Here is an 18925-nt window from a genome sequence, read left to right on the forward strand (position 1 = left end):
AGAGAGGGAGAAAGCACCCTCTAATGGAGCAAGGCCACACCATAGCCTCCTCTATTTCTCCATCCCGGTGGGGTTTTGGGTCCATACGACACCTGCACAGTATGTTTTTCGAGCTGTTGTACCCAAGATTCAGACCACATAGTCTGCTCTGTGGAATCCAGCTCTCAACACTAGGCATAGGCCCAGCCCTCTAATAGGGATATTTGAACCGCATATATTTCCTCACATGGGTTGTATCTCGGGAAATTGTTCATTACAGTATTTTACATTGGTTGCGTTTTCTTTTTCTTTCTTTCTCTCTCTCTCTCTCTCTCTCTCTCTCTCTCTTGCTCTCTGTCAGAGTGTGTATGCTCTCATGAGAGAGAGAAAGAAGGAGAGGAAGAGAGAAAGCACCCCTCAGTGGGACATGGTCACACCATAATCATTTTTCCATCCTGTCAGGATTTGGAGCACTCATGTACACATGCCTGGCAAATTTTTCAAGCCACTGGGGCTGGGACTGAACCATGGTCAACCATGTAGGATCAGATTCCCTGTGCAGAGCTTAGCCACTATTCCTCAGGGCCAGACCCCTTAGTTGAGGGTATTTTTTTTTTCTCACTTGTCTTTAATCTTTGCTGTTGATTCCCACATCTGTAATTTTTGTGATTTTTTGTTGTTGTTGTTGTTGAATTTTTCACACCCATAATTTTAAGAAGCAAATAAACAGAATGGCAAGAACCCTGAAAAATCTTTGGTGAAAATAATTCAGTGCTTTTTTGTGTTCTGTCTGGGTTAAAAGTGTGAGACATGATCACTGTATAGAATTTGAGAAGTATAGAAACATTAAGAAAAATAATTTAATGTTATCCACTTCCCAGAAAATAACTGTTGTTAACATTTTCAGCCTTTTTCCTATGTGTCTTTTCTTGAAGTTGTTACAAATATATACCAATTATTTTGTTGTTTATAATTCCATAAAGATTTTGGTCATCCATTTCATGTTTGCAGTAATGAAACCCCAGCTGAACTCATCCTCTCTGAGTCTTCTTTTATTGGGCCTATTTAATCACACAGCTGTCACTCTGGAATGCTTAAAAATAACCTATTAGAAAGGAAGCCTGGGCCAGCAGATGGTTCGAGTCCTGGACCTGGTGGTTTGCTTTCTCACTATCGCTCACTCGCTCGCTCTCTCTTTCTCTCTCTCTCTCTCTCCCTCCCTCCCTCTCTCCCTCCCTGGTAAAGATAAATAAATGGATAAATAAATAAAGTCAAATAAACTAATTATTTAAAAAAAAAAAAAGAAAGAAAGAAAGGAAGCCTACGGGCCAGCAGGTGGCATGGTGGTTAAAAGCGCTGGATTCCCACATGACCATCCATAGTTCATGTCCCGGATCTGGCAACTTGCTTTCTCCCTTCCCCTTTATCTCTCTCTGTCTCTGGTCAAATTAAAAAATATTAATAACAAATGGAATTAAATAAAGAAATAATTACTAAAAAAAGTAAAGGAAGCCTATACGTTCCTGGGGTTTTTTGTTTAGGCATGGTTTGTTTGGTTTTGGATTTTTCTAGTCTTTGGTCTTCTCATGAACACTACCAGGTTCCTTCCTGCCATGTAAACTTCTTTGTACTGGCTCATTTAATCAACAGTTCACTGATGAGCTTGGAAACCCCAACCTTAACTATTTAAAATACAAAGTAGAATGGGGCAGAGAAAACTGAGCGTATCCCTTCTACTCATTCCAAGACTACAAAATGTGAATAAAAAATTTGTGACCTTGGGACCAGCAGGTGGCGTGGTGGTTAAGGCGCTGGACACTCCCACATGGTTGACCACGTTCAAGTCCTGGACCTGGTGGCTTGCTTTCTCACTTCCCCTCTCTCTCTGGTCAAATTAAAATAAATGAATGGAAAAAAGAAAAAAAAATACTTGTGACCTTTTTCAGATTATGTTAGAGGTACTAGACTTCTGACTATAAAACACACAGTCACCAGCTTTTCAGGATTTTAGTCCTACCACCCTTACCCTTAATGGCCCCAGACCAGAACTAACTTCTCTAAAACATTCACCTCTCCCTTTTCTTCTCTGCAGCCTCACTATGTCCCAGACAACTACAAGAGGAACGGAGGGCGGTGAGTCTGCTGGGGGATGTGAGGACCCGAAGCAAGAGAACAAGCAGCTACCCACTCCACTCCACCACTGGGACTGGGCATTCTCTGCCTTTGGCCCCATGTAGTGCCAACACTGCTATGGAAGAGCTGCAGTAGATACTGGGGGGCTGTAGGAGGGGCAGGAGGATTTTTTAGAAGTAGAGATAGAGAAGAAGATTGGGAGCAGAACGAAGCAGATTCAGAAAAGCTTTTTTTAGGGACCAGCAGTTAGTGTAATGACTGTGTCGCTGGACTCCCATGTAGCCGACCGCAGTTCAAGTCCCGGACCCAGGGGGTTAAAACTCAGGCCGGGCACGTGTGCATGCGTGCCCAAGATCCCGAGAGGAGAATGGAGGAGAAGGGATTGCGGTGTTGCCATCCCCCCAGGGGGTGATTTCTCGCTTTCTGTCTCTCTGTCTGGCGAGCACACGTGCCGTATGGCAAAAACCTCTCCCAAAAAAAAGAAAAGCCTTTTTTAGAGGTCTGCAAGCTCTGCCCAGGTGTATTTGCTCTGGGTCTGCCTTCCACTGAGCAGTTTGGGACCACAGTTTTTATTTTTGTTTGTTTTAGGTATGAAGGGTGTTCCTGGAAAAAGCATGCAAGGCTTTTCTTCAGTTTCCTCATCTGTCGTGTGGAAGCATAACAAGTGCTTTACCTTTATCCATAGCTAACCATGAGGAAAAATATTAGGCCATTGATGTAAGAGATTTAAAAAGTAAAAACTCCAGTTATATACTTAAGTGTAGTTGTATCGCAGGGTTTGCCATACATCTCCGTACTCCTAGACCACTCAGAACCAGCTAAGCAGTTTTACCTGCCTGGCTGTATTTTAGGGATCCCTATCTTGGAGAACAGTAGTGATCACATAATGATAAAGACAGAGTCAGGTCTCTTCGAGTCAAGGCTCTAACAGCCAGGATCTCAAGCCATCCTCAGGCCTTGACCTTCCTGCCCCTTTCCTCTCCCAGCACCTCCCTCAGCCTTGCCCTAATTTTATATATCCATCTGACAGATCTTCCTGGAAGTCTGAGCGTTCAAAGCCACCCCTTAAAGACCTGGGCCAGGAAGATGATGCTCTGCCCTTGATTGAAGAGGTTCTAGCCAGTCAGGAACAAGCGGCCAATGAGATGCCCAGCCTGGAGGAGCCGGAACGGGAAGGGGCCACTGCCGAAGTCAGTGAAGTTGAAAAAAAAACAGAGGACTGTAGTCAAGAATCCCAATCAGCCTGCACCCCTGCGGAGCGACGGCATAACCAACGGGAACGGCTCAACCAGATCTTGCTCAATCTCCTTGAAAAAATCCCTGGGAAAAATGGTAAGAAGAATCAGACTCATATCTGGGGTTTAAGATGAGTGGTGGGTGGGGCCAGCAGATGGTGTTATGGTTAAGGTGCTGGACTCACACGTGGCTGACTGCAGATCAAGTCTCAGACCTGGCAGCTTGAAAATCACCCTGGGCACGTGCGTGCGTGTGTGCCCAAAACCTCTGGAACAGAAGGGAGGAGAAGGGATTGCAGTATGGCCTTCCCCCCAGAGCTGATTCTCACTTACCCTTTCTGTGAGTCTGTCTCTCTCCTCTCCTATGACAAAAATCTTAAAAAAAAAAAAAAAAAAAAATTTAAAAAAGTGGAAGGTAAGTGAAGAAGGAATGAAAAAGAACAACTTCTAGGTTGGGCCAGTAACACAGTGTTCTGCAAGGTTGGCCCACATAGGTAGGTTCTGAGTTCATGTCCAGAGACCTCCCCTAACATACTGGGCATATGCACGTGTTCATGATTTGGGACTGGCTGGGGCTGGATCACGGATGTGTATGTCTGTCTGTGTCTCTCTTTCTCACTCACTCATGGAAGAAATAAACTTTAAAAAAATAATAATAAAATGAACAACTTCTAATTACTGGCCCGGTATGGAAGGTGTTCTAAAAAAATGGGTTAGTTCTTTCATAGGCCTACCTTCAGTTAAATCTTGGGAATGAAACTGTGGGAGGTAAGATCATCTCCTTCCCCAGAGAACCACCTTTTTCATGTAGGGTTGCAGGAGGACCCAAATTGCTTATAGGTCTGAAAAGGACTCGGTGAATTCTTACGCTGTCCTTAGGGTTCAAATCTGGAATAGGAGTGGGAGAAGGGTATTTGATGAGCCTCTTTGGTTTTGTCTTTCAGCCATCGACGTGACCTATTTACTGGAGGAAGGATCAGGCAGGAAACTGCGAAGGCGTACGTTGTTTATCCCAGAAAACTGCTTTCGGAAGTGACCCTCAAAGAACGAGAACCTGAAGCATCTGGGATCCAGTGGCACTAATCAGTCCTGCCTCCTGCTCTCTGGGTGTAGACAGGGGTGGGAAGGGTCCGTCCAGGCAAGGGGGATGGGGGGCCATGTCGTTGACATTAGGTACTTAATAAACATTGGAGCCAGTGGAGGGGAAGAGGAAGGGGAATCTGTCCAAGACAGTTCAGTTCAATTAATTTTCCTCTCCATTGCTTCACCCTAAGGGTTAATAATGTAGAGAGGAGGGAGAACCACACTGGGGATGACCAGAACCTCTTGGTACTTTATGGCTCTTGCCCCTCCCCACAGCTTGGGTTTTTCTGTGTCATCCTCTGATCCCACTGGCACTGCTAAGAAGCTGCTCCCTAAACCCAGGTAGAACTCAAAATCCAAAGGGATAGGTCCAGGACTCCAACCCCTACCCCATCTGTTCTCTGTTGGCTCCAAGAGCTATCCCAGGGCCTAAAACAGAAACAGTAGCTAGGGCTCATCCCAGATCCCTGAGTAGGAAAGTTTCTCTCTCCTTTCTTGCCCAGCCAGGTCAACGTTAAATGTAGTCGACAGGTCAAAGCACTTAAAACTGCTGCCCCTCGCCCTACTCCAGTCTCAGGATGGAGCCATGGGCTAGGGCAGGCCCCCGTGGGGTCAGAAGGGCACTGTACTACTTGTGACTATTTTTGTTTTACCCTTCGTTACCTGCCGAACATACTTTTTTCTAATGAGAAGCCAGGCCCCCGCCAGCACACATGCTGTTTTTGATGCGCTGTGGTCCATGTGTGTCTGCTGTGCTGTGCAAATGGAGACTCGTTTCAAAATAAAATCATTTTAAACCCTACATAAAAAAGAACTCTAAACTGCCTCTCAACAGAAGTCACTACATAAACTGTTCAGCAGTATTCACCTATCAGAGTATTTGTTGTGAGTGTAGATTCTTAATTGAAAACACTACTTGTTTTCTCAATTGTACAGTTTTCAGTGTCCATCTCTTAAAGAGACAGTGTGTTCTCTTCACCCCTAGTCCCATTCTCCTCCACCCTTCTGAATGACTTCAGCATCAGGAGGTATATCCAGGGTGTCTCCTTTCTTCCCATTCTCTTGACCAGAAGTTACCAGACTATACTGTCTCTTTAAAAATTAAATTTTAAAAGCTTTGCTTTGTTGTCTTCTCAGACATACATATGCATATACATTTTAGATGTTCTTATAAAAGAAAAGATGGTTTTTAAATTTACCAAGTTGTGTGTGTATATATATATGTGTGTATAAATATGTGTGTATATGTGTGTGGATATATGTGTGTGTATATATGTGTGTGTATATATGTGTGTGTATATGTGTGTGTACGACGCTCTGACTCGTTTAGGTAGAAACCTTAACCGCCTTCCATTCCATTGACTCTCTCTTTTTTTTCTCTCTCTCCTTTTTGTGTCATTCTTGAGGAAAAAAAATAAAAATAAAAACAAAACAAAAGAGACAGGGGATGCCAAAGATCCCCTTGAGCAGAGAAAAAGCAAAATAAATATTTTATTAAAGAAAAAAGAGAATTAAGAAAATAGTTTGGAGTATTTTCTTACTGTAGAGAAGCACTGTACATTACTAAGAGACCTGGGTATAAGATACTCACGTGTGGAGCTGGGAAAAATCGCATGTCCAAGCCCGTTTGAGTGATTTCTTTTGTTTTTCATTGCAGGGAGTGGGTGGGAGGGAGGTGGGACTAGGGGCACTTTGGGGGTCTCCTTTTAGTCAGAAAGCAAGAAAATGACAAGAAAGAGATTAAAATTCAATGTTTCCTTTATAGTGTTAAACACTAAAATTTTAAAAAAGATGAAAAAGAAAAAAAACTTTGTAAAATGCAAGAACAGAAGCAAAAGACACTACGCTCTGTCATTTTATCTTTCTTTTGTTGAAAGACTAAAAACTGAAATGTTTTTTAGACAATCAAATGTTAGGTAAGTGCAAAAACTTGTTTTTTCTTACTGGTGTAGAAATTAATGCCTTTTTTTATTTTTCGGTTATTTTATAATAACGAAATAAAAAGAACCCTCCAGCTGCCAGGCGGGTTTTGGTGTTTGAAACGCGGGGCGAAGCACTACATCACTGCAAATAGATACCGAGTTAGTCTGCATGTCTGTAGGCTGTGTGATTGCGGAGAACATAAATGCTGCTAATATATTTCCTTTTTACAAAAGCATATCTAAATAGATGATTGTTTTGATGTTAATCTTTGTAAATTATGTATTACCAATTTTAACATTGGATGTAATTGCATAAAAAGCTTGCATCTCAATCCTTGAAAGTCTAGTATTAAATGGAAAAACCTTTTCCTAACTGCGGAGTGGTGAGCTTGCTACTTTTTTCCCCTCTCTCCTACCCTCCATGTACCTTCCAGGATTTTCTCTATCCTGTTTCCAAGGGGATCTTCCCAAAACCACATCTTCAACCTCCTGGACCCCACGTGACCAAACTCACTGCTGTTACCACTGGGCAAAGCCATCTCTTCAGTACCAGGGCCTTTCTAGTGTGGCACAGTGGTCACCCACACGGAATATCCAGCGCTCCTCAGAGCCGGCCGTGCCTTTCTACACCTCCGTATTGCTCTTTTACAACCCCTGAGGCTGAGGGTAATCATTTCAAGCCACCTACCATTTTTAGGCCACTCTGTTAGGCCATTTCTGTCATAAATAGTTACCGTGTAGTCCTTTATTAGTCCTCACAACAGACGCTTTTGGTAGGTACCAAAACCCAATTTTATGGGTGAGGAAACTGAAGCAACAGAGCAGTTAATTAACGTGGCCGAGATCATCACGTAAATAATAGTACTAGCCCCTGAAGTTATTGCTATTCCTACCTTGTGGAAGTGGAAACTGAAGGTCAAGAAAAGTAATCTGCCAGAAGTCACATAGTAACCAGTGTTGGTGCCAGTACTCCAGTCTGTGTGCACAAATAGAAAAGTTCCCAAAATAGCCAGTGACCCTACTACTTAAAAAAAAAAAAAAAAAAACCTTTAATTGGCAGACCTAAATAAATTTTGCCCTGGACATGGGTCAGACATTTAGGCTTGGCAGTTCAGCTATAATAGAATATAGTTGCTCAAAAGTAGAAAGACAAATGACCTGAAGAATTCTATCTCAGGGCTGGCCCTATGGCCTGGTGGTTAAGGGACTGAATCATACATGTTCAAATCCTGTCCCCAGCAGTTTGGAATTATGCTGAGCACACGTGTGTGTATGCCCAAAATCCCAGCAAGATGAAAAACTGGAGAAAGGGTCACGGTGTGACCAACCTCCCACTGGGGGATGCTTTCTCCCTCCCATTTATTCTATCTCTGGCAACTGATAACATACCATAACAAATCGAGATAATATGGTTGTTCTTGTTAAAGAATTATCTATTTATTTTAATTTGACCAGAGAGGGACAGACTAAAAGTGAAAAAGCAAGCTCTGGGACTCAAACTGTGGTCAGTCATGTGGGAGCCCAGCGCCCTTAACCACCACGCCACCAGCCAGCCCCCTAAGATAAAATTCCTTTTTTTTTGAGAGGTTTTTGCCATAGGGCACATGCACTTGCCAGAGAAAGACAGGAACAAGAGATTACCCCCCAGGGCCATGCCGCAATCCCTTCTCCATTCTCTCGGGATCTTGGGCATGCACACACACGCGCCAGGTATGAGTTTAAGCCACCAGGTCCAGAATTCAAACTGCGGTCGACTACATGGGAGTCCAACGACATAGCTAACTGCTGGTCCCGCCCTAAGATAAAATTCTAACTCCTGCAAAGACTGGGAGATTAAAGATGGCAAAGTGACCCCATCGCATACTAGACTCTCCATAACTCCAAGAAGAATGCATTAATGTGAAATTCTCTTAAGCTTTTTATTTTTATTTTTTATTTTATTTTTTTTTTGGAGAGGTTTTTGTTATAGGGCGCGTGTGCTCACCAGACAAAGAGACAGAAAGCAAGAAATCACCCCCCAGGGGGGATGGCCACACCGCAAACCCTTCTCCATTCTCGGGATCTTGGGCACACACACACACACGTGCCTGGAGTGAGTTTTAAGTCACCGGGTCCGGGGCGCAAACTGCAGGTGACTATATGGGAGTCCAGCGACATAGCCATTACGCTAACTGCTGGTCCCCGCTTTTTATTTTTTTAATTTGCTATAGGACATGCATCCTCAATGGAGAGAGACAGAAAAAGCAACCCCCAGGGATGGTGGCCACACCACAGTCCCTTCTGCACTCAGAATTTCGAGCAGGCATGCTCATGCACTCTGCACATTTTTCAGGCTGCTGGGCACAGGACTCACACCATGCAGTTGGCCATGTGGAATCCAGCTACTTTAACCACCGTGCCACTGGCTGGTCCTCTTAAGTTTATCTTTAATTTTTAATCTTTGGTATCCAGTCCAAGCTCTCCTAGATACATAATAATGCTACAAAACTATTTTCTACCGTTGCTTGGTGTATTTCCTGTTTAGTAAGAAGGTCCCACAGTTCTATGCCCATCTACATGAACCCATGAACCATCTAGTTCTGACTACACATGTCACATCAGACCAGAGCTCACTGGCTTCAACAACGTGGTTCTAGAGTTCACAGTAGTAATGGTTAGCCCTCCAAAACTAAGGACAGGAAAGAGGAGTCAGGAGAGGCAGATGGAGTGACAGGAAATGAGAGCTCCACATCAGAGTTCCTAAAACCTAAGAATCATGGGCCCCTCGAGACTGCCCTGCAGGTGTCACTCGGAGAAACGCTGGTCCCAGTGTCAGAGCGATGAGCAGTCTTCCGTGTCTGCCATTATGTAACTTTAAACAACACAGAATTCAGCTTCTTGTGTGGTAGTGATTTGCCATTGAAGTCTCAACTAGACTTCTAGAAATATAACAGGATTCCTAGAGGCCCTCAGAATCTAGTTTGGGAAACATCACCCTAGAAAATATTTGAAATTATACTGAGTCTAAAATCGAGAGAGCAGCTAAACACAAGCAACAATGAGAGCAGGGGCCAGAGGAGTAACACGAATTTGCCAGGATTGGGCAGCCTTTAGAGAAGGACAAAAGAACGAGGTATCTGATTCTAGACTGGTCTGTTCCTGAGTACTTCCAGAGCTTTGGCTCTAAGAGTTCAATTTCACTAGCCTCCTTGCCTCTCACCAGCCATTGTCTTTAACCAAGTTCCCGTAGGTAAAGGAAAAGTTACAGATTTCTTTGCCATTTCACTGCACAGTTCACACCTTCTAACTTTCCTGCTATCTGGTTACGATTATGGCTTCCCACTCTAAACTTTTGGTGATTTCTCCTCTGTCTAGGTAGACAACCCTCTATAGTGATACCCAGCTCTGTCCTGAAACCTCTGTAGCATTTTAAAGGTTTCCCATTATTGGGCCAGCAGGTGGTGTGGTGGCTTAGGGCTTTGGTACTCTCACATGGCCCACCATGGTTCGAGTCCCCGATCTGGTGGCCTGCTTTCTCACTCTCTCTCTCCCTCTGTCCTTCTCTGGTCAAATTAAAGTTAGGTAATTCTTTAAAAGAAAAAGACTTCATTATCTTGGGGCCAGCAGGTGACATGGTGGTTAAGGACACTGGACTCCTACATGGCTCACCACAGTTCAAATCCCTAAGCAGACCTAGCAGTTTGCGTTCTGACCTCCCAATCTCTCACTCTGTCCCTCTCTGGTGAAATTTTAAAATAAATAAATGAATAAAGTTAAACAAAAATAACTTTTTTAAAAAAGAAAAAGGCTTCATTATCTTGACCAAAAGGAAACTCACTCCTTAAAAAGTTACAGATGTCGGGGCCAGCAGGTGGTGTGGTGGTTGGGGACTCTGGACTCTCACATGGCCGATCACAGTTCGCATCCTGGACTTGCTGGCTTGCTTTCTCACTTTCGTTCTCTCTCTCTCTCTCTCTCTCTCTCTCTCTCTCTCTCTCCCTTCCTGGTCAAATTAAAATAAATAAAGTTAAATAATTATTAAAAAAAAAAAGTGACCAATGTCAGGATTTTTTGTTTTGACTTTTGTTTTCTATTTCCTATAGGGCATGTGCACTTGCCAGAGAGAGGGAGGGAGAGGGAAAGTGAGAAAGCATCCCCCAGGGCGGATGGCCACACTTCAATTCCTTCTCTGTCCTCTTGGGATTTGGGGCATGCACACACACACCCAGGTGTGTTTTTCAAGCTGCCAGGTCTAGAACTCAAACCCGCCATGCGGGATCCAGCCACCCCAACCACCTGCTCACCAGCTTCCACTTGATACTGCATCACCAGAGTGATCTAAATAGAAAAAAAGTGTCACTTCTGGCAACTCTAGTCCTTACCTCAGATAGGAATCTAATGAGAATAATGTCAAGGGCTAAGTCTGCCTTCCTCCCCCATGCTCGGGCTCCCAGCCTAACAAAACAAAGCCAGTGTCTCTGAGCAGAGGCGCACCTGTGAGATGCAGCTGCCGTCTGGCCGCTTCGCTCCTCAGGAAACGAACTGAGCCCGGGCTGGGAAGGAAGCACCTGTCTCTCGCCTCCTGGACGGCCTCTCCCTCCCCACAGCTTCCGCCCTGAAACCCGCAGTGACAGACGCACACTGGACTCCCGCACTTTATTGGGACAAAGGAGGAAGGAGGCAGACCAACACCGCAGCCCGCCCAGGGGTGCCCAGGCTTCGGCGCCTCGCACAGCGTACAGTGTGAGTACATCATGAATACAGGCAACGCGGGAGGCGGGGCGGCTCCATTCGCAGGGAGGACACCGCGGCATCTACTGTACCGGCAAGTCCACCGGATGGCGAAGGTGGAGGAGGCTGGGTTTCCACTGCGCGGATAGAAAGACGCCCCCTCTTACAGGAAGGAAAGAGGAAAGGGGCTGCATGGAGGGGATTCTTTTTAAATATTTGCAGAAGAGCAGATTTCACCTTACAGATGGGCATGGGAGGGAAGAAGGAAAGTTTATTTTCAATCTTAGCAGGAGTGCGTGTGGGAAACGTCACCTTGCAGACGAGGAGAACGCTGCTGTGTACATGGGTTAGTGTTCGCGGGCCACTCCATTCCCAGGTGATGGGGAGACGCATACGCAGGAAAGGAAAAGGTCCCAGGGCTAGAGAACAAGGGAGGTGTACCCCACAGGCACCAGCCCCTCCGTGCCATCCCTCCCGCAGCGGAGCCAGTCCTCATCCACTGTGGCGATGACACGCAGCACTTCCCCGCGCCGGAAGCTCAGCTGGTCAGGTCCCGCCGCGGTGTGGTCACAGAGAGCCCGAACCGCCCTACAGGGAGCCAGAGGAGGATGCTGGGAGGTGGGGTGGCCAGCTGTCCCAAACCTGTGTGGAGCACCCTTGTGGTTCAGCTCAGGGAACACTGGACTCGGGAAGAGACTCGGGGACCATCACTTCTATCTGGGGCCCCATCCCTCTAAGCACGAACCGCACTCCGGCTGCTTACTTGACGCTATCAGCACTTCTCTCGGGTGCTTCCAATCTAAACGAAATGACTTGTCTTCGCCCTCCAAACCAGACCCTCCAGTGCCTACGATACACAGCGCCACTTTCTACCCAGCTACTCCGGGCAGAAGCCTGGGCGGACCAGTCCTCCCATCTAATCCATTACCAAACCTGCCCGGGGCCCGTATCTCCTACTGCTCCATCTAGTCCTCTCTCTTTTTTGCACACTTATTTTTAAGTTTATTCATTTGTCTCCATGAGAAAGAGAGCACCCCCAAGAGTTTTCACACTGATCCACACCAGCCTCAGCCAGCCAGGCCCCAGGCATGTGCGTGCACGTGTGTGCACAGGGAGGCCTGAAGACGTGACCCTGGAACCTTCCCCATGGCTTCAGCCTCAGAGCGTGGCATCCCCACTGCACCGCTGCAGCAGCCAGCTCTGTCTTCAACCCCAGCCCACCACCCAGGGCCTCTGCCCTTCCTCTGGGCCACTGCGTGGACACTAACTGGTCTGCAGGGACCTCTCCTGGCCACGCTCCCCCGGCCCATTCTGCACACAGCACTCAGAGCTCTTGTTAAAACATAAGCAAATGTGTCATTTCTAGGCTTACCACCCTGAAGGGGTCCCCCCAACTTCAGAATAAAGTCAGGCTCCTCACTCCTCCAGCTTTGCCATCACTGCTGTCTGCACCCCCACTTCAGCCACAACCCCCATGTACCCACAGTTCCTTTCTCACTACACTTGGGCCTCCAGACTCTCCTGCCGGATGCACACCTCCACACTGTCACGGGGCCTGAGTCCCCCAGACTGGGGAAGAAGCCGTCTACACAGCCCCAAAGGACTTGGTCTTTCTTTCCTAGTCTTACCATATTACATTGTAATTGCCCATTTTTTATATTTTTAAGAATTATTTTATTTAACTTGATTTATTTTAATTTGACCAGAGTGAGAGAGAAAGAAAGTAAGAAAGCAAGTCACCAAATCTGGGACTCAAACCGTGGTTGGCCATATGGGAGTCCAGCGCCCCCAGGGGTATGGCCATACCGCCCGCCAGCCCCACTGGTATTCCCACTGAAGCAGAGGGTGGGGATTCCAAGACGCCTACCTTTGGCTCTCCTCCCCTGCATAATGCTTGTCCCATATAAGTACCGGAAAAATACGGCCGAGTGAATGAAAAATCAGCAGGTGTAATTTGGTGGGCTGAGAGGACTTGAACAATACCCCAAAGTAGAAGCAGCCCGGTGCCAAATTAGAAGACCCCCTAAAGGGATGCACAACCCCTCAGTGTACACACAGAGCGGTAAAAACGTCACCACTAACTGGGCACCTGCTGGGCGCTTGATGTTTTTGTAAAATTATGTTTAATCTTCTCAAGGACCATAATAAAGGCATTATAAATTACTCTCTCAGGGCCAGCAGACGGCGTTGCAGTATGTCGCTGGATTCCCACATGGCTGACCACAGTTCAAGTCCTGGACCCAGTGGCTTGAAATTCATGCCAGACACGTGCGCATCCGTGCCCGTTTCCAGGAATAGAATGGAGGAGAAAGGACTGCAGCATGGCAATCTCCCCTGGGGAGCACATGCCCTGTAAGGTAAAAACCTCTACCAAAAAAAAATAAAAAAGGAATTTAAAAATAAATACATAAATAAATGATCTTTTTAAAGAGGAAGAAACTAAGTCTCAGGTAAATTAATGTCATGCCAATAAAAATAGAAAAGATACAATATAAACTAAGCACTGTCCGGTTTTTTGTTTTTTTTTTTTTGGTAGAGGTTTTTGCTATAGGGCACGTGTGCTCGCCAGAAAGACAGAGAGAAACAGAGAGACAGAAACCGAGAAATCACCCCCCAGGGGGGATGGCCACACTGCAGTCCCTTCTCCTCCATTCTCCTCTTGGGATCTTAGGTATGGACGCGCATGCACTCCTGGTGTAAGTTTAAGCCATCAGGTCCGGGACTCAAACCGGGGTCGGCTACATGGGAGTTCAGCAACATAGCCATTACGCTAACTGCTGGTCCCCCATCTGCTGATCTAAGCACTGTGCGATTTTAAAGCCCAGTGTCTTCCACGGGATCTCCCGCCCACTCCGTGCAGACAGAAACACACACATAAAACAGCACGCATGGTTACACCTCAGAGCAGTCTCCCCACCTTACCTGTGGTTCTGCACCACACTGGGCACCGAGACCTCGAGTTCCTCAGGAGGAGAAGGAGTCTCAGGGGGTGCCCCCCGCTTCACCAGAGCCAACACACTCACTGTTGGGGGCAGCCAGCTGGATGGTCTCCTGGAAGAAAGAACACTGGGTCACAGAAGTCACTCCACCTCCAGAAAAAGGACCCATGAGGCCAGAATAAGAGGAGAGGAGAGGCTGACCCCTTGGCCGCTGGCCGAGAATGACTGGTTCCAAAGAGGTCCAGGGGCCAGATGCAGTGCAGCAGTAAAATGGGGTGCTTTGGAAGGCTGACCCATATGAGAAGGTTCCCAGTTCACATCCAGAGGCCTCCGTAAATAAGCAGGCACATGTGTGCCCATGATTCAAGGCTGGCTGAAGCTGGTGCGTTACAGTGCCAAGACGCTGTTGGGGTGCTATGTCTCTGTCTCTGTCTCTATCTCGTTCATGGAAGAAAAAATAAAAACTTGTTTAAAAATGGGCCAGGTCGGGAACCAGCAGTTAGCGTAATGGCTATGTCGCTGGACTCCCACGTAGTCGACCGCGGTTCGTGTCCCGGACCCGGTGGCTTAAAACTCACTCCGGGCGTGTGTGCGTGCGTGCCCAAGATCCCGAGAGGAGAATGGAGGAGAAGGGATTGCGGCGTGACCATTCCCCCCGGGGGGTGATTTCTCGCTTTCTGTCTCTATGTCTCTCTCTGTCTGTCTGGCGAGCACACACGCCCTACAGTGAAAATCTCTCAAAAAAAAAAAAAAATGGGCCAGGTTCATGGTCTAGTGGTCAAGGCAACCAGATCCCATAAGGCTAATCATACAGGTTCAAGTCCCAGTGCTGGCAGTTTGAGAAACATGCCAGACACGTGCATACGTGCCCCAAAATCCCAAACGGAGAGTGGAGAAGGGATTGCAGCATGACTGTTCCCCACAGTGCGTGCTCTCTCTCTCCCTCTCTCTGTCTCTCTTTCTGTGGTGAAAGCATGTGCCCTCTAGGAAAAAAAAAAAAAAAAAAGAACAAGAAGAGTTGGTCACTGCTGAGGCAGCATGGCAGTTGCAGGACACCAATGCCTCAGGGTGATTAGGGGATGACAACAAAGGTCTAAAGCACCTAAAGTCCCAAGGGGCTTAGGCACCAGCAGGGTCTCCACAGACTGAGATCCAGAGAGGCTCCGTTAAAAGGCCACTCACACCAAGCCCAAGAGCAGAGGCCAGCAAACCTTTTTTTTTTTTTTTTTTTATTAAAAGTCCAGATAGTAAATAATTTAGAGTCTGAGGGCCAAGAGGCAAAATCAAGAACAGTACTTATATAACCATGAAAAAGAAACTATTGGAGTATGCAACCATTTTTAGCTTTCAATCAACTAAGGGATCTTCATAAAGAGTCCCAAATGAGTTACTGGGGCCAGCAGGTGGCGTGGTGGATAAAGGCGCTGGATTCCCACAAGGCCAACCATGGTTCAAGTCCTGGACCTGGCAGCTTGCTTTCTCACTTTCCCTTTCTCTCTCTCTCTCTCTCTCTCTCTTCTCTCTCTCTCTCTCTCTCTCTCTCTCTCATCAAATAAAGAAAAAAAAAATAACAATAGCAAATGGAAATAAATAAATAAATAATTCTTTAAAAAAAAAAAATAGGGAGTCCCAAATGAGGCCCTGGGGACCCTGAGAGAGGATCAGAAGGTCCTGGGTACCTGGACTTGATGGCTCCATTCTCAGTCTCCGTGGCGCCCCCAGGCACTCCAAACAGCCTCCCCAGCCACACGCCTCTGCCTGGCGCTGCTTCCTCTGCGGGTGGGGGTCTCTCCTGTGCACTCTCGGCTGCAGTCCCACGACGCCTGGGTCCCCACCGGGGAAGAGGGAAGCCCTCTGTGCCCCCAGAGGCATAGACCCGGGAGGCCTGGGTCAGCTGTTCCCACCAGCTGCCTGTTGCAGGAGGGCTGGGGGCAGCCACAGGGCCCGGCGCGGCCTCCCCAGAGGCTCCCCGAAGGCTCTGGGCCAGCCGGCCCCCCCAGTGCAGCACGGCTTGCACAGTCTGCTGCAGGGCTGGAGGCGGGCCTGCAGGGGCTGGGCCCTGAGGCGGGCCCAGGGGCAGGTGGTGGTGGTGCTCAAAGAGCAGGTCCAGGTGGAAGGTGAGCACTGACAGCGGCTGGAGCAGGAGCAGCAGCTCCGTGGACAGGGAGGGGCAGCCGCCCCGGGCCAGGGAGAAGAATCCCGTGGGCAGGTACAGCAGGGACAGCAGGCCTGGAGAAGAGCAAGCCAGCATCAGGCCCTGTCCCAGCTCAGTGCCAGAGGAACCCCGGCCTCAGTCACGAGCACCCTTCCAGGCCGCACTGTGCTAGGCACTGGGCAGGGAGTGAGGGGCACATGGTGGCCATACGACTGCCAGGTCCCTGCCTGTGTGAAACCATGGCCTAGAAGGAGACACAGCAGATCACATGGTGACAGATACCTGAGGGACAGTGGAAAGGAGATGGGCAGGTGGGCTCTGGGAGCACATGCAGAGTAGGGGTGGGGGTGGCCTAGTCTGAGGGTGCAGGGGGGGCCTCCCTGAGGAGGAATGAAATGCCTGAGGAAGCAGGAGGGCAGGGGATTCTGGGAGGAGGGACAGCCTAAGCAGGCCCTGGGGCAGGAAAAACTTGCAGACCAGGGAAAGCCCTGAACCTGGAGGCAGGAGAACAAGGAGGGGGCTCCATAATAGAGGCTCTGGGTCTTGCCCAGGAGCTCTGGTGCTCCTCTGGGCAATGGAGCGCCTTGGAAGAGTTTTAGTAAGACTGGAAACATGGATTAATATCGCGGGTCAGAGAGGGCAGCAGGAGAGATGCCAGCCCAGGCTCCTCCCTCCCAGCCCAGCACCCCACCCCTCTCCCATCCAGCCTCTGACCTGCATCTTCCTGGAGACTGGAAAACCACAGCTCCAGCTGCTTCGTGCTGGTGGAGGAAAAGGGAAGAAGTTCGGGAGACAGAGGAATTCAGCCCCCTGGGGGTGGGTGGGGTGGGGAGAGGAGATGGGGAGAAGGGAGGGTTTCTCTGGGGACATGGAGCTCATGACTGGGTCCCACCCATGACGTCCCTGCAGTCCCCGGGTCGGGAAAGACAGTGGGAGAAGGCCACTCACTTGAGGAGGCCCAGGATGAAGGCATGGAAGCGGCTGCGGCTGCTGCTCAGCGGGGCCAGACGGCTGACCTGGCTGTACAGGGTGCCCAGGGCACAGGGGCTGGAGCCTGAGCACATGGGGCGTGGTCAGTCGGGCCTGGCCCAGCCCGCCGCCTCCGCAGGCGAGTACCTCCCAGGTGAGTACCTGGCTTCACCGACGCCTCCACCACGCTCCAGGGGCTGCTCCTGCGTTGCCCGGTGATGAGATCCTTCCGGAAAGGCTTCAGCCCGTCGGCCACCAGGGCGTGGAGGGCCGGGCAGAGGGTGGTCAGCACCAGGTGCCCAACATCCGGGCTCAGTCGGCTATCCCCCAACTGGGCCTGCAGGTGGCGCAATGCGGGTGGGTCCAGAGATACCCCAAGTCATGCCAACAGTGTCTGAGCCCCCAGAGCTACATTAATCGCCTCGCTCCCAACCTCCTCCTCGCAGCCACCTTCACCTTCTGAACCAAGTTCCGGGCGGCCCCGAAGTGGGAGATGATCTTATCCACGGAGGCGCTGACGGCTATCAGGAGACCTGGCCGGGAGGGAAGGGACGATGCGTCACAGCCCCGGTGTCTTCCCAGGAATACCCAGGGGACATGGAGAGGCAGCTCCTCAGAAGCCCGGGGCCACAGTCGGGGTGTCCTACCTTTCTTCTGCTCCTGCAGCTGTCCAGTCCCACCCTGGGCTTCTGCCATCCACAGCCGCTGGGCCCCGGAAACGCCGGCAAATGACCAGGAACTACGGACTGGAGTAAGGGAAGGACGCAGTGACACTTACCAAGGGTCACCCCTGAGACTCCCAGCTCCCGCGTGGGTCACCTCCCGCGGGAATGCAGCACCCCTGAAAGATCTTGGGGAGAGGGGGCGCAGGGCCGCGTGGAGCATAGGACAGCTCGACCCGGCCCCGGAGAGAAATCTTGCACACCTCCAGCCCCCTCTACCCCCCATGGCCGCCCTGGTCCCCAAGTCCCTTCCTCAGGGCCCGGCCCCCACCTCCTCGATGCCGGAAGTCCCGGAGGGGGACAGCGGCGCTCACCTCCCGCCTGCCCGGCTGGGGCCTGTGGGGCGGGAGATGACTGGGCTAGGAAAGGGAGGTGCAGCTCTGCGCCCCGCCCCGGGCCCCGTCCCACCCGCGGAAACTCGGGGAGCACGTGAGGAGCCCGGACCAATGGAAAGACAGACAGACGGGAAAGGGAAGGGAGACGGAGGGAGGCAAAACCCAAGGATTGGGAGACTGGAAGGCGCCGGAAAGGGGAAGCCAAGTCCCGGGTCAGCATCTATGCCCCCTACACCCCACTAGGGGCACGGCCCCCACTAGGGGCAGGGCATGGCCGGAACTTCTTAGGAGCCAATGAGCTCCGGGACCGTCGCCCCCACCCTTCCTGAGCCAGGTGGGGTCAGGCCAGAACTGGATCGGCCAAGGGATTCTGCAGAGGGTGTGACCCCAGGTCCCTAAATGGACTTGCTGGGACCCTCCTAGGTCGGATATGGAGGCGGGCACGCCCGCGTCCTGGACCACACAGCGGGAAGAGCAGCGACCCTCGAACCCCAGACTGGGAGCGAGGCCAGGGTCCCCGGAGCCAGTGAGCTTGTTGGGTCTGCCCAAGTTGAAGGGTGGACTAAGCCAGGAAACTTTATTTTTTAAAAAATGCGGGCCGGGCGACAGTGGGCGGGTCCTGGGGCGGGCGGGGCGGCCTCGCCTGAGGCGTGGCCCGCGGGGCTTGCCCGCGTCCTCTTACGTAGCCTGGGCGGAGGCGGTGGGCTCCTGGTCCAGCGAGGGGCCTTCGGCGGACGAGGTGG

At 49.7% G+C, this 18925-nt stretch overlaps 2 protein-coding genes across 7 annotated transcripts in view; one reads left to right on the plus strand and one right to left on the minus strand.

Moving 5' to 3' along the window:
* The window catches only part of ASH1L (ASH1 like histone lysine methyltransferase), a 266220-nt gene extending 260609 nt beyond the window's left edge, over window positions 1–5611 (plus strand). For 2 of the 3 annotated variants that reach the window (XM_027773787.1, XM_027773788.1), the window contains exons 25-27: window positions 2072–2112; window positions 3143–3444; window positions 4292–5611. In XM_027773787.1, the coding sequence (XP_027629588.1) occupies window positions 2072–2112; window positions 3143–3444; window positions 4292–4383 (435 nt within the window). In that variant the 3' untranslated portion in view covers window positions 4384–5611. The remainder of the gene's footprint in view (window positions 1–2071; window positions 2113–3142; window positions 3445–4291) is intronic. The other variant, XM_006153395.3, reaches the window with a different exon arrangement.
* Window positions 5612–10972: 5361 nt separating this feature from the next.
* RUSC1 (RUN and SH3 domain containing 1) overlaps window positions 10973–18925 on the minus strand; it is an 8598-nt gene continuing 645 nt past the window's right edge. Inside the window, exons 1-10 of one of the 4 annotated variants that reach the window (XR_003550222.1) lie at window positions 18162–18214; window positions 17773–17871; window positions 17582–17658; window positions 17288–17462; window positions 17105–17210; window positions 16871–16917; window positions 15681–16230; window positions 13985–14113; window positions 11375–11650; window positions 10973–11199 (exon numbers count right to left, since the gene is read on the minus strand). Coding sequence is in view for 3 of the 4 variants with exons in the window: in XM_006153396.3 (XP_006153458.1) it covers window positions 11482–11650; window positions 13985–14113; window positions 15681–16230; window positions 16871–16917; window positions 17105–17210; window positions 17288–17462; window positions 17582–17658; window positions 17773–17821 (1302 nt within the window). In the remaining variant the exon portion in view is untranslated. Of the gene's footprint in view, window positions 11651–11715; window positions 11910–13984; window positions 14114–15680; window positions 16231–16870; window positions 16918–17104; window positions 17211–17287; window positions 17463–17581; window positions 17659–17772; window positions 17872–18118; window positions 18225–18925 lie in introns of those variants that run through there. The other 3 variants (XM_006153396.3, XM_027773790.1, XM_014589714.2) reach the window with 3 other exon arrangements.

Source organism: Tupaia chinensis, unplaced genomic scaffold (genome assembly GCF_000334495.1).
Source record: "Tupaia chinensis unplaced genomic scaffold, TupChi_1.0 Scaffold000374_1, whole genome shotgun sequence".
Classification (NCBI taxonomy): Eukaryota; Metazoa; Chordata; class Mammalia; order Scandentia; family Tupaiidae; genus Tupaia; species Tupaia belangeri.